Source organism: Rattus norvegicus, chromosome 3, assembly GCF_036323735.1.
Source record: "Rattus norvegicus strain BN/NHsdMcwi chromosome 3, GRCr8, whole genome shotgun sequence".
In the NCBI taxonomy this organism is placed as follows: Eukaryota; Metazoa; Chordata; class Mammalia; order Rodentia; family Muridae; genus Rattus; species Rattus norvegicus.
Genome location: NC_086021.1, coordinates 175,523,202 through 175,543,508, shown reverse-complemented (window position 1 = coordinate 175,543,508; position 20,307 = coordinate 175,523,202). Strand labels below are relative to the sequence as shown.

Sequence of the window (20,307 nt, the reverse complement as noted above, 5' to 3'; positions counted from 1 at the left end):
ATTAGAGGCGTGTGCCACAACTGCCTGGCTCTGTTGCCATTTTTTAAAGACTGACTTTCATTATTTTCAATTATGTGTATGTCTGAGTGTGGATAAAACCTGTGTGTACCTTGAATCCAGAGGCGTGGGGTCCTCCTGGAACCGGAGCTACCGGCAATTGTGAGCCAGCCAGCGTGGGTGCTGGGAATTGAACCTAGATCCTCCACAAGAGCAGATCTCACTCTTAACCACCAAGCCATCTCTCCAGCCCCCATGGTGCTGTTTAATCCCCACTGTTTTATCATACTGGAACGATGCCCTGTGTAAGCTGCCTCAGAGACTTCTCTCTGAGAGAAAATCTTCTGCTCCAAAAGTTTGACAGCTCAGCTCAATCCCCACAGCCCACATGGCAGAGGGAGAGAACTAACCCCTGAAAGTCGTTCTCTGACCTCCACATACACACTATAGTGTGTGAAAGCACATACACACACACACACACACACACACACACACACACACACACACGTTCCCTCACACCTTCATCTTAAGCGAGCATCACTAAGGACCCCTCAGGGGTGAGCAAGTCAGGGTGGACGTCTTCCCCACCAAGGCCTAAATTTCAGATTCAGAGTCATCCTCAAAGGAGGCTGAAGAAAAAGTCAGAGAGACTGTAGGCCATGGCAAAGGACAATCACACACAGCATCCCCCATATGACACACTTTGTCACGCACTTACCTCCCGCCCCTGTGAACCCATTTTGCAAATAAAACTAAGGCATATACCGGTCAAGCTGCCTGGGAAGAGGTTTCACACGGAGGCCAGTCCTCTGTCCCCTCTCTATAGGCTGAGCACCTGGGGTCATGTTTCCTGAGGCTGCCTGGTTCTCATTTCCTTAGCGGCGGCGACAGGGTGAAGTGTCACCGAAGCCCTTCAGCCACTCCGTCTCCACAGCCGGGCTCTGCCTATCTTCGAGGTTTTGGGGTTTATTTAAATTTGCATTTATTTACTTTTATGCGTTTGAATGTTTTTCCTGCATATTGTTCACATGAAGTGTGTGTGTGTGTGTGTGTGTGTGTGTGTGTGTGTGTGTGTGTGTGTGTGTTAACCACAGAGGTCAGGAGAGGGAGTCAGATCTCCTGGAACTGGAGTTACAGACATGAGCTGCCATGCAGATTCTGGGAAATGAGTCTCAGTCTTCTGCAAGAACAGCAAGTGCTCTAAACTCTTGAGCCGTCTTCATATTTTGATACGGGGTGTCTTGGGTCCCATCCTTAAGCGTGGGGTCCCTGACTGGGCTGCCACTGGTTCCTCCTTCCTCCCCACAGTGGTAGGTATGGAAACGAGATGTCGTGAGACTGTTATTTGTACTCACTGAGGCGATGTGGCCCAGTCACAGACACTAGGCCCTGCACAAAGTAGGTGTTCAGTTAACACATACATCCTCGTGTCACTCCAGGCCCTGAATCTGCCTCATCTGTCCAATAGGAGAAGAGGCAGGGTTTACATGGACTTTCTTACGGCAGACTTCTGGAAGATGCTTAGCTGAGCCCCACAGGGTGGCTCTGGAGGATAAAGTCTGGTGCTCGTGCCTTCACTTTGGGTCTGTCTCATCAGCTTTGGCTCACACTCAGTTTTGACACACGTGTGTCCATCACCAAGGAGTCTGGTCCAGGTCCTCCCTCTCCTTCCCCTTTAAAGCTGAAAGCACAGAGTAGGCCATCATCCTAAACCTGCAGCTTCCCTTTTGCCTCTGTCATTCCGGGACTCCACACACAGTCAAGCCCAGCTAGATCAGAAGACCGTGTACAGGTGAGCCTGTTTCAGATGTCACCCCGGCCTTAGCCCAGGGTCCCTCCAGCTATATGCGTGTTAGCCCCATGTTACATCATGATGGGTCCTGCAGGAAGATCATCATCTCCTAATCTCGGACAGGCACCCCATGGTGCCCCGGGTTCCCACCCCCAGGCCTTTCCTGGGCCTGTCTCCAAAAGCTGCAAGGCCAAGGGTAGGGGTTGGGGGGGAGCCCCAAGTCTTCCAGCTCAGGAGCACTTCCCTACACCCTGTTTTTCCGTGATGTCACCGAGACAGCTCACAGCCCTGCCAGGAAGCCCGAGAAGCCCCATTTGTCATACTGAATCTCTAGGAGTCTCTGGGACAGCAGAGTGCATGAGGTTGACAGTTCCCAGTGGCCCCATAGCAGGGACCATGCGCAGGGCCAACGTGGTGTGCGTTTTGGGGTCCAGCCATGGTTCCGAGTCCTCTGCTTCCTCCCTCTCAGGGTGTGCGGATGCCACTACGCACAAGGGCTGGAAGGATGAAGCAGAGACCAGCATAGGTGGAGTTCTGCAGGATCCTGGTCTAGATGGGAGTGAGTGCTGGGGGCGAGAGGGTGGGAGGAAGGAGGCCCTCTCTCAGGATGTTAGTGTTACAGCTCTTTTAGGTGAAGGCCTTCTCTGATGATCTTCAACGAAACAGCTCCCTAAGATGATTTAGCTTCTGCATATTTCTCTACTGGGGTGGGCTTGTACACATACACTTTGTTCAGGGTAAACCAAGGGTTATAGCATTTGGGGGAAGGGATGGGAATATCCAGGGAGGGCAAAGGTCATTGGTTGAAGGCTAAGCTACTGAGATGTTCATTAGCATGGGGAGGCATCCCAGGATTCTCAGGTGCAAGGCTGTATGACACCTCAGAGAGGTGGTGATGTCCAGGATCCACCAGGTAGAGAAGAGAAAGCCCCGCTAATAAACGGAGTCCACCATTTTGCACGGAGCTCAGGGCTTTCTGGTAATGTCAGACTTCAACCTTAGCAGCAGGGTTTCCTGACAGACCATAACCTCAGTGAGAGCAGTGACGGAGGAAGGAAATGAGGGGTTGGTGACTCTGATGGACACAGGGACTAGAGGAAGGACCTGGTAGCTGATGTTAAAGCAGCAGGACCCGGACATGTGGTGAGGACATGGTAACCCCACACCAGGAAGTGAGGCCTGGGAAGAGAAGGAGAAAACAGAGAGGAAGAATGCTGCCCCACATTCTCAGCACAGGCTGGCTGGGGACCCTGATGAACTTGGGGGTCAAGGCTCCCAATTGAGGTCCATGCACTTCTAGATAGAAGCAGAACCCAAGGGTACCCAGTCATCTATGCCAAGAGCCATGGCCAACATAGCCAGGGAGCCACACCAATGGAGCCCCAGGCCTGTGCTCACATCCCAGCCACTGTTTGTGTGAGAAGTTTCCAGACATCATTGTGGAAACGCAGCCTGGAGTGGAGACATCAGCAAGGTGTCTCCTGAGCCCTGGAGGACGATCAACATCGGAAGAGGCGGATCTAACCTAGTGCCACGTACTATCCAGACCCCTAAGGGTGACTCTCATCCCAGGTCACAGGGGTGGGGAGGGCTCAGAAGGACAAATCCTGCTGTCCCTATAGAGAAAGAGGAACAAGCTACATACTCCCATGATCCTCACTGAGATGACAATTTGGGACAGACTTGTAGGAGGGGATCTCAGGCATTCCCAGAGGGTGTCTCAAACAGAAGGCGCTTGTATGGAGGCCCCAGCTGGAGCCTCCCTGAAAGTTCTGGAACCAGTGAGGAGACCAGTGTCAGAAGGGTCCCGTGGGTTGGCGGGCTCTTGAGCTTTCACTCCAGGGGGAACAGAGTCTCCCAAGGGTTCTGAGCAGAAGGTCATGGCTACCTTAACGTCTACAGCTCCCCATGACTGCATGTTTGGGAGAAGGTGAATCTGGGAGGGCGCCCCCAGAACAGTCTGGGATATTCCAACCAAATTGCGATGGTGACTGGGTCGGCACCGTAGCAGGAGTGTTAAGGAATGGGTCAGATGGTAGTGACAAGTGGAGCGGGAGGGGAGGGTACTCCAAGGAAAGGAGATGGCAGCTCAGAAGCCCCCTTTGTGGAACACAGATTTCCCCCAGAATTCCCTAGCACAGCATCCAGGAGGGCACAGGTATCCAGCTACCCTGCATCTCGTTTCCTCTCCTTAAGCAGAGATGGACAACAGCACCCACTCCTCAGGGTGTGGGGCTGCATGAGGTCACATGTGCGCCTGAGACACAGGGAGACTCTGGCAAGCGGTGGTGTGTGTGAAAGGCCCCCAGACCTTCAGCAGGAGGCCCCCAAGAGCTGTGGACCCATGAAAAGGTAGATGTGGGTTCTTCGTCCTCTCTGCCCCACAGCTGTCCCTGGGGCTCAATCCGAGGCAGTTTTATGGTAAATCCGGATTGCCCATTAATGCTGAGAAGCCGTTATTCTGGACCCCAGCCAAATGGCCTTCTGGGAACCATAAGGTAAGGGGGAGGGAGGGAGGAACTGGGGCAGCTGCAAACCCATGTCTGAAGGGGCAATGGTGAGACCCACTGGGCAGTGCCGTGCCTAGGGCCCTTGGGGAGTATTGCTGCCCCTCCTACTCCAGGCAAACCTTTGGGAGTTTCCTTTCCATGTGGCTCCTGCACCCCAGAAGAGAAACAGCAGTGAGGTCCGACAATGGAGTTCACAGCCTAGACAGGTGGGTGGTCTGTAGGATGGATTAAATGAGATATTATGTATGAAAGCCAGCAAGTCAGGAAATGGCTGAACTTACGCTCAGTGCAAATGCCCAGGAGAATCCATTCTTAGCAGATTCATCCTTAGAGACAGCATGGCTCCACTCATCTCTCGGATGGTCCCTGATCATGCACTATAACTAGGCGTGCTCCAAGGTCAGGGTGAGCAATTCTGAACAAGACAGAGGAGACCTGTCCTCCGGGATGGATGGGACTCTCACACCCAGTCATTGAGGCAATCAAACAAGAAAAACGACAAGCAGAGAAGATGAGAGTTGAGGGCGAGCTGAAGGCACAAAAGGGGTGAGAAGCAGGGAATGCCGGCTGATGGGAACAGCAGTTCTCAGAAGCCTTCCCTGGGAGAGCTGCCCCCAGTGGGGCTGCAGTCAGCATGATCCAGACATGGGGCTATCATCAAAAGGATAAACAGGATGGAGGTGATGGACGGTGTGCCTTAAGGGGGCCCCAGGCCACACACCCAGAGCTATAGCAGCAGGCTGGCACCTAGAGGGCTCAGAGACAGGCTGGGCATCCCAGTCTGGGGGAGACTGGCTGACAGATGTGGGCTCCCTGTCCCTTCTGACCTAGTGCTGTCCCTGGGGCTCAATCGAAGGCAGTTTTATGGTAAATCAGAGGATTGCCTGTTGAAGCCGTTAATCTGGACCTCAGCCAAATGGCCTTCTGGGAGCCATAAGGTAGGAGGAGGGAGGGGTGGGCTGAGGGCAGGAGCAAACCCATGTCCATAAGACTGGCGGAGAGCCCTGGGAACGTCTGCTCCTGGCCCAGGGAACCAGTGCAGCTGGTAAGGGCACTGGTCCCTGACCAAGACCAGATGGTGAGGGGCTGGGGGTTGGAGGGGCCTGAGGAGCCTGAGGGAAGGGGGAAAAGCCTTTTGAGTTCTGCCAGCTGAGGGCCATTGCAAGAAGTCAGTTCTGCCCCTCCAAAGGGTCATGGGCCCTTGAAAGGGAGACTGAGTCTAGAGGAATGTGAGGGAGGCTGAGGGGCAGTTTCCAAGGCCTGGGGTCTGGAAACGTTGCTCTCTGACCCGGTGGAGCATGAGATTGCAACTGTAAGCTGGGCGGTCTGTGGGACTGCAGATTCTCTACGTCTCTGAGCCTCAGTTTCCAATCCGGAAAAAGAAAATAGTGGTGAGATTGAAATTGTGGCTGTGGCTGTTCTTTCAGTTACTTCATCCCAGAAATACTCACCAACAGCCTGTCTCACATCAGTCCAGCAGCCTAGCCCAGGGGAGTTAGCACTTACTTGTGGGGTTCTGCAGTAACACCTCCAAGCTTCAGCCTTGGAGGAAAACACTGGGCTCTGAGGCTCAGAGTCAGGGACAACTTGTACAAAGTCACACAGCTGATGAGTGAAGTCGGGATTTGAACCAGAGCACATTCTGGCCTGGTACCGCGCCATCCGCCTCTCTACATGGCTTCTTCACTCTGAAAATAGATACCTTCCAAGGGCCCCACTTGACAGTTTAACTGAAGGCCCCAACAGGATCCTCCGTGCATGGAGGCTGCATAGATTTCTCTCTCGGAGTTTCGCTCCATTGGACTCTGGAGGTGTCGTACCACTCCTGGGGACACTGTAAAGGGACATCCTGAGGCAGGATTCTCTGTGGGTTTTCCTGTCACTGTTGCTGAAGAATTCTCAGCAGGTGACAGTACTGAATGTCACCTGATCCTCCCTCCTAGGGCTGAGTGTCTGCAAATGCCTTCCAGTCCTGCTCAGAAAAGTTACTCTCAAGAGTCTGATAAATTCACACAACTAAAAACTTACTGTAGTACCATCCACCCACCCATCCACTTCTCTATCTATCTATTATCTATTTGTCTGTTTGTCTGACTGCCTGTCTGCTTATTCATCCGTTTATCTGTCCAGCCAGTCATCTATCCACCCAGCATTTATCTATTCATCCATCTATCTATGTCTGTCTACCTGTCCATCCATCACCTATGTAGTCATCATCTTCTATCCGTCCTTCAGTTTGTACATCCTTCACTTGTCCTCCCTGTCATCCACCCACTTACTTATCCATCTATCCATTTATTAGCATATTTACACACACACACACACACACACACACACACACACACACACACACACACAAGCTTATTTTTAAAATGCCTTGGCTACCTCAAAGGTCAGGCACTCCTAAACCTTCCCACGCTACCCCAGACCCAGTCAGGGAAGTGGTCAGTGGCCATTTACCCGAAATGTCACATGGTTGGTTGGCTTTCGTCACTGCGTCCCATCCTTCTTCCAGAGTCATGATGTTTCTGTCCTGTTCTTCTCTGAGTCCTCACCCGAGCAAGTGTCCCGCCCTGTGCCCAACCATTGGCGCTTGGCATCTTTATTGATCCATCAAAAACCAATTGGGGACAAGGTCCTTCAGCATCTGGACACACAGATTCCAGACTGAATCAAAGCATTAGAACCAATCTCCAATGGAGAAACCCTGTTACATGCTCTGATCACTGCATTTGATCCTCTCGCCTGCCGGGAAGGTCAAGCCACCCTTGCCAGTGTGAAGGCCATAGCTAAGCAGTACTGAGGAAACCTCCTTGGGGAAGAGCCAGCTTGGCTTCGAGACCTCGTGACTCAGTTATGGGGGGGGGGCGAAAGGGCAGAGTGCAGACTCTGGCTAATTCCACAGAGCTGATGTTCTAGAGGGAAGACGAATCACAACTTCAGACTGCGGCATGTGTGAGAAAGACTCACAGACCAGAGGGACATCTATCAGCTTAGCGGGTTAGTGGAGGTTTCACAAAGGAGGTGACATTTGCCTGAGACATCTGGTCAGAGAGAAGAGGCAATCCTAAGACTACATATGGTGACTGAGGCTGCAGAAACCAGCCTGTAGGCACAGGGAGAGAGAGGGGGGATGGCTGTAGACTGTGGGGAAGGTATGACTGGGGAGATGGACAAGCAGGCTAGGCCATGGAACAGAGCACGTAAATGGTATGTTTTGTGTCTTATCAACCTTTCCATAGAAGTCCCCAACTTGTATGTATTAAGGTGACGTTGAATTCTTTTTTTTTTTTGAAAAAGAAAAAACACAAGTCTTTACTGTATAGAAAAAAATATATATATATACATATATATATTTCCCCAAGATGTTATTCTCTCATTTCCCCATCTTCCTCCTCCTCTTCAATGCCTCTGACATAGAGGACATTACTATACCTTATTAGAACTTCACCCAGATGTCCAGATAATGCCCCATCTATGTATTCTTCTGTATTTGCAAGCTGCGTGTCCATGTAGCCATCAATGGAGACCAGGTAGTCCTTGTACTCCATGCCCCACTTAAGTCTCACCGTCACTGGCTTTCCTGTCAGTCCATTCAGAAAAGGCTTGGGATTGAGGGCAAACTCATTGCGAACACCCATGAGTGCTGCACCCCACTAGCTGCCCACCCCACCGCTGTCTGTCCCTCGTGACTGGAGCAGCTGCTGCTATACCAAACGGACCAGCACTGAATTCTGTCTTCTATTGGCTGGGGTGGATGCTTATTAGACTGGTGGATTTGGTGGAGGGTCCAGCCAGGACCAGCTAAGGCAGCTGGAAATCAGCTCTGCAAACGCTTAGAAGAGCCTTCTACACCCAAGACCTGTGTTGCAAAGAGGGAAGCTGGGTGCCTCGCTAAGCACCCCTAACACATCTGACACGTGGGCACGGACTCTAAGGCTGCCTCTGTGGGAAAGCCAGACATTGCTCAGTCAGTCGTGGGAGTGCCAACTGCTGGGGGAACAGATACTGGATACGTGTGGAAAACAGCATCCCACAAGGCTTTAGTTAGTCCACTGGGGCAGCAGCCAGAGTAAAGGGGTGACACTCGGCAGGTCCTGAGCATAGACAGGAATCTTCCAGAAGGCTCTAGAGCAGGTGGGGAGGTAGGCACGCAGTGGATGTGATGAGAATGTGAGGTCCTGGTGGAGTCTGGCTAGTTCTGGGGCAGGTTGAGCATGGCCATGAAGGACTTGATCTACAAGCAGTAAATATTGCTTGACTCTTGACAGTTCTTCCCCCCAATCAATCTCATAAATCATGTGTTTCTTCATCAATAGGGATAGAGTTCAGAAAATCCAATGTGAGGGTGACCTAAGTGAATGCATCTTGCCTTCAATTCAGAAGGGAGCGACGGGGTCCCCAAGTTCCGATTCTGTGCCCAAGAAGGGCAACACAGAGTGCCATTCTTTCACACGTGCCAGCCCTTGGGCTGAGAATTTGAGACTCAGAGGAGGAGAGAGCTCTCTGGCAATGAACCCCATCTGTGGTAGAATAGGCCTCGTTGCATAGGAAGGAGTTCTGTCCCTAAGGTTCCTAAGGAGTGTGGTGACAGGTTTGTCCTGAGTCAGTGCTATGTGACTGGCTGGCCAGCTCCTTTGGGAAGTGCAGCAATGGACGCAGACCAATCCATGGCCCGAAATGGTCAGGATTGTAGCTCACGACAGAGGTGCGAGTTACTGTCCTTGTCCCCCATGACAGAACCCCTGATGGGAATGGCTTGAGGGAGGAATAATTATTCAGGCTCACCGTTTGGGGGATACAACTCATCATGGCAGGGAGGGCACTGTGTCTAGGGTGGTACTGCTCATTGTAGCAGAAACAAGAGGTAGCCATTTCTCACTTCTTGGTGGGTTGGGAGGTAGAAAGAAGGAACGGAAACAAAGCCAGGTAATAACGTCACAGACTGTGCCTCCAGCTGGGCCACTGGTGTCAAAGTCAAACAGAGGCGGACAATGTGTTCAGATCCATGAGTCTGTGGAGATGTTTCATATAGCAATTGGTGCATTCTAACAGGGAGGGAGGGAGGGAGGGAGGGAGGGAGGGAGAGAGAGAGAGAGAGAGAGAGAGAGAGAGAGAGAGAGAGAGAGAGAACATAAAACAATCAAGGCCAGAGTAATTTTCTTCTATCGAGGAATCCAAAATCAATGAGAAGAAAGGGCAGGTGGTAATTCTCTCTGCCTCGTGCTGTCATCCACCGGGGCCGTCTTAGTTACCTTTCTATTCCTGTAAGGAAACACTGACAGAAGTGGCTCAAGGAAGGAAGAGTTTGTTTTGGCACATAGCTCGAGATGTAGTCTGTCATGTGGGAAAACTGAGCAGCAGGAGCTTGGAGCAACTGGTCGTACGATGTCTGCAGTGACAAGCGAGATAGCAACAACGAACAAATGAACAGCTCGTGCTCACCTAGATTTCTCCTCTTTACACAGCTGCATCTGCGATGCAAGCCTAGAGAATGGTGCTGCCCAATACCCACTTTTAGTGTGTGTCTTCCCATCCCAATTAAATTAATATGCCCTCTTGAGGGCACTCTCAGAGGCTCACTAATCCCCTCCACACACAGGTGTGCCTAGAGGTTTTCTCCTGGGTAATTCCAGACCTGGTCAAGTTGAAAATTAACACCAATATTACAGAGCCCCAGGATTAAAGAAGTGACCTCTTGTTTTATGATTAGTAGCAAAGGTTGAGAAATTGACTAAAATATATTAGCACTAAATTTGGGCTTTTCTCCTCAACAAGCTTGATATTGAAGGAAAATTGACCTGGGGAAAGCCTGTCTTGAAGTCGAGCATAGTGTGTTTCTGACTCCAAAACCACTGTTCACACACACAACAGACACTTTTGGAGAGCTGAGACGGCAGGATGCTGGGATGTTCACCATGTCCCCTTTTCTTTCTTTAATCTCATAGCTCAGGGCAGACCTGTTCGGTTCGTGTTCCCACAGATGGGGGTCCTGTTTGACGAAGGGAGTCTCTTGCTGTATTCATATGTTTGGAAGCTTGGCCTGGTTCTGTGAGGACCCTGTCTTACTTTGGTTTCGAGTGTGGTGATAAAACACCATGACCAAAAGCAACTTGGGGAGGAAAGGGTTTACTTCAGCTTACAACTCTCACACTCCATCACTGAGGGAAGACAGGGCAGAAACTCAAGGCAGGAACTGAATCAGAAACCAGGGAGGAATACTGCTTCCTGGCTTCTCCCAATGGCTTGCTCAACCTGCTTCTTATAGAACCCCTGGCCCAGGAATGGCATCACTCACACTGAGCTGGACCCCGCCCCCACACACACACATAAATCATGCATCAAGAAAATGTCCCATGGGCTTGCCTAGAGTCCAATCTGACGAGAGCATTTTCTCAGTTGAAGTTTCTTCTTCTCAGGTGACCCAAGCCCGTGTCAAGCTGACATAAAAACTAGCCAGCACAAGTGTCAACTTCAAGGTTCTGAAGACAGTTCAGAAAATATGCATACTTACCATACAAACTGCACACGTATGACTACCTAAATTTCATACCCAGGACAGACACATGGAGCCAAATGCCAGCAGCGGGGAGATGGGTGTATCCCCGGGGCTCAGTGGTCAATCAGCCTGAGTTAACCAGGGAGCCCAGATTCCAGTGAGAGACTGTTAGGGGTAACCCTTTTTCACATTGTGTGAAGGTTGTCTTTGTATTTTCAATTGTTAATTCTGTATCCTCAGAGGGCTAAATACCAGCAGGATATTGGTGTTGTCACTCCTACGGCCCAACACCCGCCTTACGTTTGTAAATGCTTGTCCTTCCACACCTGCTCACATACTTGAAGGGTAGGCAGCCCTTGATACCTTAGAGACAATCCAGAATTGTGTCAGAGATTATCTTGCAGCTGATTGGTTGCAATAAAGATCTGACAGCCAATAGCTGGGAGAGAGAGAGTGACAGAGAGAGGTAGAGAGAGACAGAGACAGACAGAGAGATAAACAGAGAGATAGACAGAGACAGACAGAGACAGAGAGATAGACAGAGACAGAGAGACTCTGGGAGAAGAAAGAGAAGCAGGAGGTTCAGAGAGCAGACACAGAGGGAACAGACATGCTGTATACAACAGAAGCAGAGAAAGGTATAGAGGTAGCCATGTGGTGGGTCATACGCTAGTTAGCCGGATTAAGTTTAGAATAGCCAGGAGACTGCCCCAGGAAAAGACCTGAGCTTTAAATTATTAGAAGCCATCATGTCGTTATTTATACTGCTGGTATGTCTGAGAAATTCCCACTGATGTGTTTATAAAAAGATAGAGGGGGGTTTATGTTCTATGGAGGTGCGGTGAGGTATGGGGAAGGGGGTGCCTCTGTGGGCCCATGCTGAGGCATCCCTTCCCCCTGAGACACCAGCCACATGACAGTATAGTATAGAATAGAGTTTATTCAGGGCATGGGGAGGGGAGTTATGAGGGAAGTGGGGAGAGAGAGAGAGAGAGAGAGAGAGAGAGAGAGAGAGAGAGAGAGAGAATGTAGAAAAGTAGAGGTGGGCCATGAGCATGTGGAGAGAAAGGGGGGAAGGGAATGGGGAGAGGGAGAGATGGGACAAAGAGGGATGTGGGTAAGAGCCAGAGAGCAAGAGAGTAAGGAGGGGACAAGCAGCCCCTTTTATAGTGTCAGGCACACTTGGCTGTTGCCAGGTAACTGTGGGGTGGAGCTTAGACAGAATGCTAACACCTACTACAAGAGACACTGTCTCTAAAATCAAGGTGAACATCTGAGAAACAACATCTTCAGTGCACACACACACACACACACACACACAGAGCCATACACAGTTACATACACAAACATATAAATGAGACCCCTCCTCTTCATCAGAATGAGCTGATCAAACCCCTGGTTTGCTTATTTTGACTTGAATTGGATTTTTTGATCCTTGAGCCAAGGAAGCTCGATGGAAGCAAAAAGCCCCTTCTTCACCACCCGCACCTTGAGGCTACTGTCGGGTGAGCACACTCTTTAACCAGAAAACGCCACTCAACTTCCGAAGAGCCGCCCTTTCAGACATTTGGTGGGCTGCTGTTCTCTCTGCGTGCAAGGAAGCAGGGCGTTCATTATGCGTCAAGGTCTTAACCTCAGACCCTCTCTGTCACATCCATGTTCTCAATGTCAGGGGCCCCTGTACTCTCTCCATCAGCTCTGCGAGGCAGGGGCAGGGAGAAGGCCCGGCCAGCGAAGCACTTCTTTTGTATACACAAGAACCCAAGTTCCATCTCTAGCACCCATATAAGAAAACCAAGCATGGGGTGGGCATTTGTAATCCCAGTGCTGGGCACACAAAGACAGGTGGGTGCCTGGGGCTTGCAGGCTCCAGCCAGCTGAGCAAACCAGTGAGCTCCGGGCTAGTGAGGCAGGGGTTGGGGGAGCAGCCCCTGAGGAGGGACACCCAAACGGGTTCTCTGGCCTCTGCACACACACACACACACACACACACACACACACACACACACACACACAGTGTATGGGAGAGAGGAAGACTGTGAGGTTCCCCGGTCACCAGCCGCTCTGCCCTTTGCATGCTGGCATCTGTCTGAAGATTCCAGCCTGTTGCTCACGTCTCTGGCTGGCACATCCAAACACAACATTTTCCTTTGGGCTTCAGAGCCCCTTTCCACACAAACATGCGTGCTCCCGGGCGAGCATGGTTCCAAGAGCGCTGTAGGTGTGGAGCCGGCAGCCAGACAATCCCAATCTTTTTCTTCACTATAAACAGGGCCTTTAAAGAGCCGTGGGGTCACTGAAGGAACAGACGAACATGTTTCTGTGAGACCCACAGGAGGGATTTTCCACAGGGCTCTGCCGTCAATGTAGTCTGTTTTTTAATGGGCCAATGATTACGAGATTGTGTTCCAAGATGGGGATGTCTCAGCACAGCAGCCTTGTCACTTACTCTGGGCAGGAAGTTCAAGGTCTAGTGAGGGCCTGGGAACACAATGGGAAGGTTTGTTGTCTGGGAAGACCCTTGACTGGTTATAGGAGACAAACAAATGGAAGGGGGCTGAAATTAAAACGCAAGCTTTGTGGGCTGGAGAGCTGGCTCAGTGGTTAAGGGCATTGACTGCTCTTCTGGAGGTCCTGAGTTCAATTCCCAGCAGCCACGTGGTGGCTCACAACCATCCGATGCCCTCTTCTGCTGTGTCTGAAGACAGCTACAGTGTACCATATACATAAAATAAATAAAAAAAAGAATTGACCTCAAAATGCAGGCTTTGCAAGGTTCTCATGTTAGTTTTAACTAACAACTTGTCTGGATCCAGAATCACCCAGGAAGGAGGATCTCTCTCTCTCTCTCTCTCTCTCTCTCTCTGTCTCTCTCTCTCTCTCTGTCTCTGTGTGTGTGTGTGTTTGTGTGATTGATGTGTGATCTCTGTCTGTCTCTGTCTCTCTCTCTATCTCTCTCTGTGTGTGTAAGTATGTGTGATTGATGTCTTGATTATCTCTGTCTCTCTTTGTCTCTCTGTCTCTGTTTCTGTGTCTCTCTCTCGCTGTGTTTGTGTGTGTGTGTGTATGTGTGTGTATGTGTGTGTGTGAGTGTGTGATTGATGTCTTGATTATGTTAACAAGATAGGAAGATCTACCTACTGTGGGTAGTTCCATTCCCTAGGCAAAGGATTCTGAACAGTATAAAAGTGGAGACACTAAGCTGACCAGGAGCAAGTGCATTAATTAATTAAGCAATTGCTTGATGCCTTTGACTATAGGGATATGGGACCAGCACTTCAAGTTTCTACCACCTTAACTACCCCCACAAAAGTGGACTACAACCTGGAATTGTAGGGCAAATAAACCCTTCCTCCCTCTAAGTTATTTTCACTAAGATGCTTTATCATGGCAACAGGAGATGAAACTAAGGCAATGGAGAAAAGGGAGAAAAGATATCTGGGAATGTTCTACCCCCAACCCAGAGGTGAATGCCAGAAAGTGGTAGTCTATCACTACATGCCTGTGACACAGCCTGACTTACCGGGTAGCCTCAGTAAGATTAATGGAGATACAGAGATCAATGAGCACATTCTACTGCAAGGAGTTATGTGAGGACCGGCGAGAGGGTTCAGAGGCTTAAAGGGGCTTGCCACCAAAGACCTGAGTTCAATCCCTGGAGCCCAAATGGTAGAAGGAGAGAGCTGACTCCTGCAAGTTGTCCTCTGACCTCCACAAGTACACTGTGGCGTGTGCCTACCCATATTTATATACCAACAGCCAACCTCTAAATAAATAAGTAAATGGAAAACAATGTATTTTAAGTTATGTAAATATGGTCTCAAACGTCTTATTGTACTGGCCTTGCCCTTTTTGTCAGGGGAAGAGGTGATATGACACATGCCTGTGTGACAAGACAAGGGGGAGTGAGCGACATGGGTGTTGCAACACAGTAGGGCACTGCACAGGAGTTAACAGAACACAAGGCCTGCAATGCCGCAGCACTCTGATAGCCAAGATGGCGGAAAGGTGGGTACGAGGTGAATACCAAGTATACTGTAGATACACTGGAGATAACAACAGTTCCTATCCCAATGGGATGGAGCGGGCCAGAGGGGTCTCTCATACTAGTCAGAAGGACATACAACTTAAAGCTTATAAATCTTATAGCTGTAGAACTTTATATCTATTCTCCACTTAATCTCTAAGATCACAGCTTGACCCCAGGGTACTGAAGGTGGAAAAAACAAACAAAGAAAAAACCCAGAGCAATAAATAGGGGAGAACCACCAAGGCCTAGTGAGGGCGTGTGACATTCCAATGAGTTGTGGAACCTAGGAGGACCGTAGCAATGCCTGAATTTGTAGCTGGTTGTCTGCAGGGGTGGATGGCCTAGGGGGTCGTGAGCTCACAGCTAGTGTGTGAGCTAGAAATAACCTCATAAGGTCTGTGTCCTGCACTCATGTGGGCCAGCATCACTGCCGGCTCTGACTCCACCTTCCTTGCTTTTGAGAGAACATCAAGCTAAGGCTCAGGAATAAATCCCACTTGTAGGTCACACGTGTTGGAAAGGACCGTGTAGGCTGTGAGCTCACCATCCATTCTAGTCAGCTTTCTATCTCTGTGAAGAATGCTGGGACCAAAAGCAACTTTGGGAGGAAACGGCCAGATGCGACAGGGTTGTATCTCTCACTAGGAATAGAGAAACGCAGCTGGGAGACAGCCAGGAGATTGTGCATCATCCACAACCGGCCTAAGATAGATGACCGACAACTACTTTCATGGGACACAGAGTGCCAGAGAAGGTGACAGATTCCTCTTGGACCACAGACTCTGCTCTGATGTCTCAGGACATGCTGAAGGATTAGATCTTGTCTTGTTGCTGCCACAGAAGCCAGACAAAAGGAATTTAAAAAGAAGGAAAGGTTGGCTCACAGTTCCTAGGGATACAGTCCACCGTGGTGGAGAAGACACAGTGGCAAGAGCAGGAAGTGGCTGGTCACATTGCATCCTCAATCAGAAAGTGGAGGGAATAAAAAAACATGTGTGTGTGTGTGTGTGTGTGTGTGTGTGTGTGTGTGTGCATGCGCACAGGTGCACACACATGTATGCCTGCTCTTTTTCCTCTTTCTATATTCTTGTGAGACCCTAGCCTGTGGAATGACACCATCTTCATTCAAAACAAGTCTTCCCACCTCAATTAACCTAGAGGCATCCCTCACAGACATGCCTGTACTCTTGTTTCCATGGTAACTCTATCCCTTCAGGTTGACAACCAAGATTAGCCTTTTGCACTAGGTTATAAAGTTGGGACAGTAAGGGCCCATCCAGTTTATCAGGGCAGTAAAAGCTATGGTGATTTGTAGAACACTCTGTAAACTGCATGCCCTCGACCTCCCCTCCTCACACCCTATCTTTCTTGGATCTGAGCATGACAGTGAAGGATACGCTGGGACGGAGACTCAAGCTGGCCACCTTACAGACATAAGAAACGGCCCCATTAAGGTTTGTTCTTGTCTGCCACACGCTGTCCGGATGCTCGCCGCTCTCCTCCTACAGGCATAATGACCAAAATCCTGGGTATCTCAGTCTGGAAATTCTTCTGACAGGCCTCCTTCCCTTCCCCAGATGCCAAGGTCATTAGCAGACACTTTTTCCCATTTAGCAGCCAAATGGCCGGTTGGTTGGGACAGTACCGAGCCCTGTTTGCTTTTATGGGCTGAAAACCTACTTGGCCGCTGTCTCCAGTAAGTTCAGCTTCCAAGTATTTGCTAGTAAATGGGTGAACTGTTTTCTCGTGGCCAGGAGAGCATGGCCATGTTGAAGCTGGCATCTCAGGGTAACGAGATGACCAGAGAGCTCTTCTCCCCAGGGAAGAAAGTGATCCCTCCTTACACAGTGGACATTGGGTAGACCAAGCCAGGACTGGCCTGAGAGACCTCAAACTAAGCCAGAGGCACAGCAAAATCTCAGCCTGGGCCTGGCAGAGACAAACCATGAGAAATGCCCTGTCTTCTCCTCCACTACAACTGGGCCGCCCCCAGACAGTGCCTACCATTCAGACCTGTGCCTGTGCCTTGGGGGTTGCTCTGGGCCAGGCCTGGAAGAAGCTGCTACTTTCTCCAAACCATGTGTGTAGACTCTAAAGCTCACAGAAGCATCTAGCTCCAAAGGGAGCTGGGAAACAGACAGAGGAGCCTCCTGGAATGAGGCGTACTAGTGTTTGTACACTAGCCCACCTCAGCTGGTGGGCTGAGCAGAGCCTAGCTCCTGGGACAGCAACCAGCATGCAGGGGTCTATGACTGTCACAGCTATGTGTCCTCATGTCCACCCATTTGGAAAGCCCTTTCGCAGCCTCCCAGCAAAGAGTCCTTCACACTGGCAGGGGCATTCTCTCTGTCCCCTGTTGATCATCCAGACAACACTCCATTGCACTAACACTTTATGTAATCCTCTCATTCTCTGTCTTCACCCAACAAGAGCCCTGCCCCACCCCACCCAATCCCACCCTGGGAAGGGCCTAGACCCTGTCTGCTCATGCTTGGCACCAAATTTGCAGGTACCGGAGAGTGGAGCAGGCCGCCACATGTGGGTCTCTCTTCTGTGTTGTACAATCTCCTCTTCCCTTCAGACCTCACTATCCTTGTACCTGCTTCACCCCATCCCCCCTCCAGGACCCCACAATCACCCTCCCTTTCCATTTCTCCACACATTCTAGACTTCAAGCATTCCAGACTGTGCCACACTCATCCTGGGTCACCCTCTTGCCACAGGAAGAGTCTACTGGGTCTCAACTCAACAATGGTATACTACACATGGGGGATTTGGACTCCTTCACAGAAACCACTGGACCTTTCAAAATGCAGGTTTTCTGCATAAACAGATCTGTCACAACAGTAAGAGAATGAGGTTAACCAGCCAGAGCCCGACTGGAACAATACACTGTTACAAATGTATCAGTCATTACATTGGAAGTGTGAAAGCCAGGGTGGCCATGCACTGTAACAACACACGGTTACAAATGTGTCAGGGTCATTATTCTTGCACTGGAAGTGTAACCCCAAGCATGGCCCTTCTGAGAGCATCCACCCAATAACCAAGATGCCCACTGTAGGACTCACGGGAGGGTAGCACATATGGTAGGGAGAAGCTAGCCAAGGGGCTGATTGCATCCTGGGAGGATGGAACGAAACCTTCTCTTCCCACTGTTTGGAAAAGAGCGCAGCCCACAGTGTGTGACTATTTACTTCTAGAGCTGCATTTAGCATTTTTCAGATCACAGTTAGTTAGCGATAACTGAAATTCCAAAAGCCAGACCACAGATATGGGTGGGCGGTGTGTTCCCACCCCCATCTCACACCCCTTTCCTGAAGAACAAGATTTGTTTTTGATACGAGAGTAATTAGCACACACTCAGTAAACACCTTATGTCACAAATTCACCAGGCTCCTCGCTATTAGATCTGCAGATGGCTTCTGGGTACAAAATATTTACAAATCTCATTTCAGTGGCATATGGCCCAAGAGACGAAAGCAACATAGACAGGGAGGTTGGCTTGTCTCCCAACATGGGCTCCTCCCCACAGTGTCAGGGTGCTTTAGTGCCCACATTAAAATGAGGCCCATGGCTCGTTTTCCCCAGAGACAGACACATGACTCTGTTGGAATCCGTGGATATGAGAGAAGATTCTGGAAGGCTGGAAACCAACAAAGATGCGGAAGAAAAGAGGTATGCCTGGAAAGACAGAGTACACCAACCCCCAAATACACACCCCGCATTCCTTGAATCTTCTAATCCCTGTATTTGGGAGATGGGAGAGGAAGGATCAGGAATTCAAGGCCAGCCTGGACTACAAAGGATTCTGTCTCAAGATAGCAAAAAAAAAAAAAAAAAAAAAAAAAAAGCAAACACACCACCACAAAGAATGGATTTATATTTTGTGGTCAACTGCATAATTCGCCATTGTTCTACCCTTAAAGGAATGACCTGCTGGTACTTGCCTCAGAGTGGACAAACGTTTGAAATAACATGACTTAAAGAAATCCCCCAGACCCACAGGGCCACCTTTCATCTGGTTTTATTTCCGTGAAGCCTCCATCCCAGGAGCACCCGTGGGACAGAGGTTGGTAGGTGAAGAAAGAGAAGCTTCTGACAGGGATGAAGCACGTGCAGGGGAATAACAAAGGTATCCTGGCTCGGACGGTAGTGACAGCTGCCCGTCTCCACGTTTCCCTAGTCCTCTCTGGCTGCACGCTGGCATGTACCCTGAGGCTGGAGAGAGGATTGTTTCCTAAAATGATGGCACCGACGGACTGTGGAGTAAGCAGACTAGAGTGGATACGGAGTGCGCCACCACAAGCCCTGACAGGCATTGTTTTCTTTGTCCCTGTGCGTCCCACATCGGGCAGAGGCATGCAGAGGGTGACAGCTGCACCGGGCAAAGTGCCAAGCGGCAGGCTCGCCTCCCAGCTGATGACTGAGCGTCACGGCTGGTCGATGTCGCTCTTCACCTTCTGATGCACTGAAGAGGCTCCCGCCCTTTCTAGGTGTGATAACCGACACCTCTCCCAAGGTGGCCGGGCAAGAGTAGCATCCCAAACAAGAGCAGCACGCACCACTGTCACATTCTGGGCAGACCCAAAGCCCCAGAGACTCTGAGCAGGGTTTGCATTCTCTTCTTCTAGAACAGAGCAGCCCAAGTGACTGCTGGTGCTTAGGGGCTTGGAAGAGCTGCTTGAAGCTTTCTCCTCGGCAGGATCACAGTTGCACTGGCTTCAATCTCATCAAAGATGGCTTCAGGACCTCAGACCTCCTCTCCAGTACAGTTATGTCGTCCACTCTGCGTCACTGGGAGGTGATGACGTCAGCACGCTCCGCGCACTCAGCTACATCCAGGCCATCAGGTTCACGCAAGCGCGTGCCCTGTCCCCACCACGCCCTGTCTCCAGCTTGTCCCTGTCCCAACACTGCATCTGTCTGGCTATCTCACAGAGGGGAAGGCATGTTGGCTCTTTGAAGACACACGATATGACCGGCCCTCAAGGCAGGTGACACCTTCCTTGAGGATTGAACTACTGATGTTTATATCAGTGTGGGAGACTGATCCACCCATCACCATCACCGAGAAATGATGCATCCAGAGTGCCGGGATCTCTGGGCCATTTGGAGCTTGCTTGTCTCTTCTGCCATCCTTAGAACCCAGTGCTCAGGGCGCCCCGGAACAGATCCAAGGACAGCTTTTCAGAGTAGCCAGTGTGCCCTAGGACGAAGCCTAGGGATGGCTCCAGGAAATACCTGGGTTGTCTGTGTGTCAAAGGCTTCACAGCATTAGCTCATTAACTATGACGACATCCCGTGGAGTGAATGCCATTACCCATACTCCACGCCTCAGGACACAGAGGCTCAGGGAAGCTGGTACCCACGTAGATGCAGTTGGGAAGAGGGAGGGGCAGCTGGCATGTGATTTCCAAGTCAGCTTTCCCAACGATCTGCGTCCCAGCCTCCAGGGAGGTAGGAGACGCGGCCAGGT

The 20,307-nt window shown here is 50.4% G+C and overlaps 1 protein-coding gene across 1 annotated transcript; it reads right to left on the bottom strand.

Moving 5' to 3' along the window:
* Positions 1-7,587: 7,587 nt before the first annotated feature.
* Positions 7,588-7,940, bottom strand: LOC108350623 (small nuclear ribonucleoprotein F-like). Its single transcript, XM_039106594.2, has one exon. It carries the CDS (start codon positions 7,938-7,940, stop codon positions 7,668-7,670), a length of 273 nt encoding a protein of 90 aa, XP_038962522.1. The 3' UTR covers positions 7,588-7,667.
* Positions 7,941-20,307: the final 12,367 nt, after the last annotated feature.

Bases quoted from the DNA above. Each gene is read 5' to 3' on its own strand.
- LOC108350623 (XM_039106594.2), bottom strand. From the start codon at position 7,940: ATGGGTGTTCGCAATGAGTTTGCCCTCAATCCCAAGCCTTTTCTGAAT.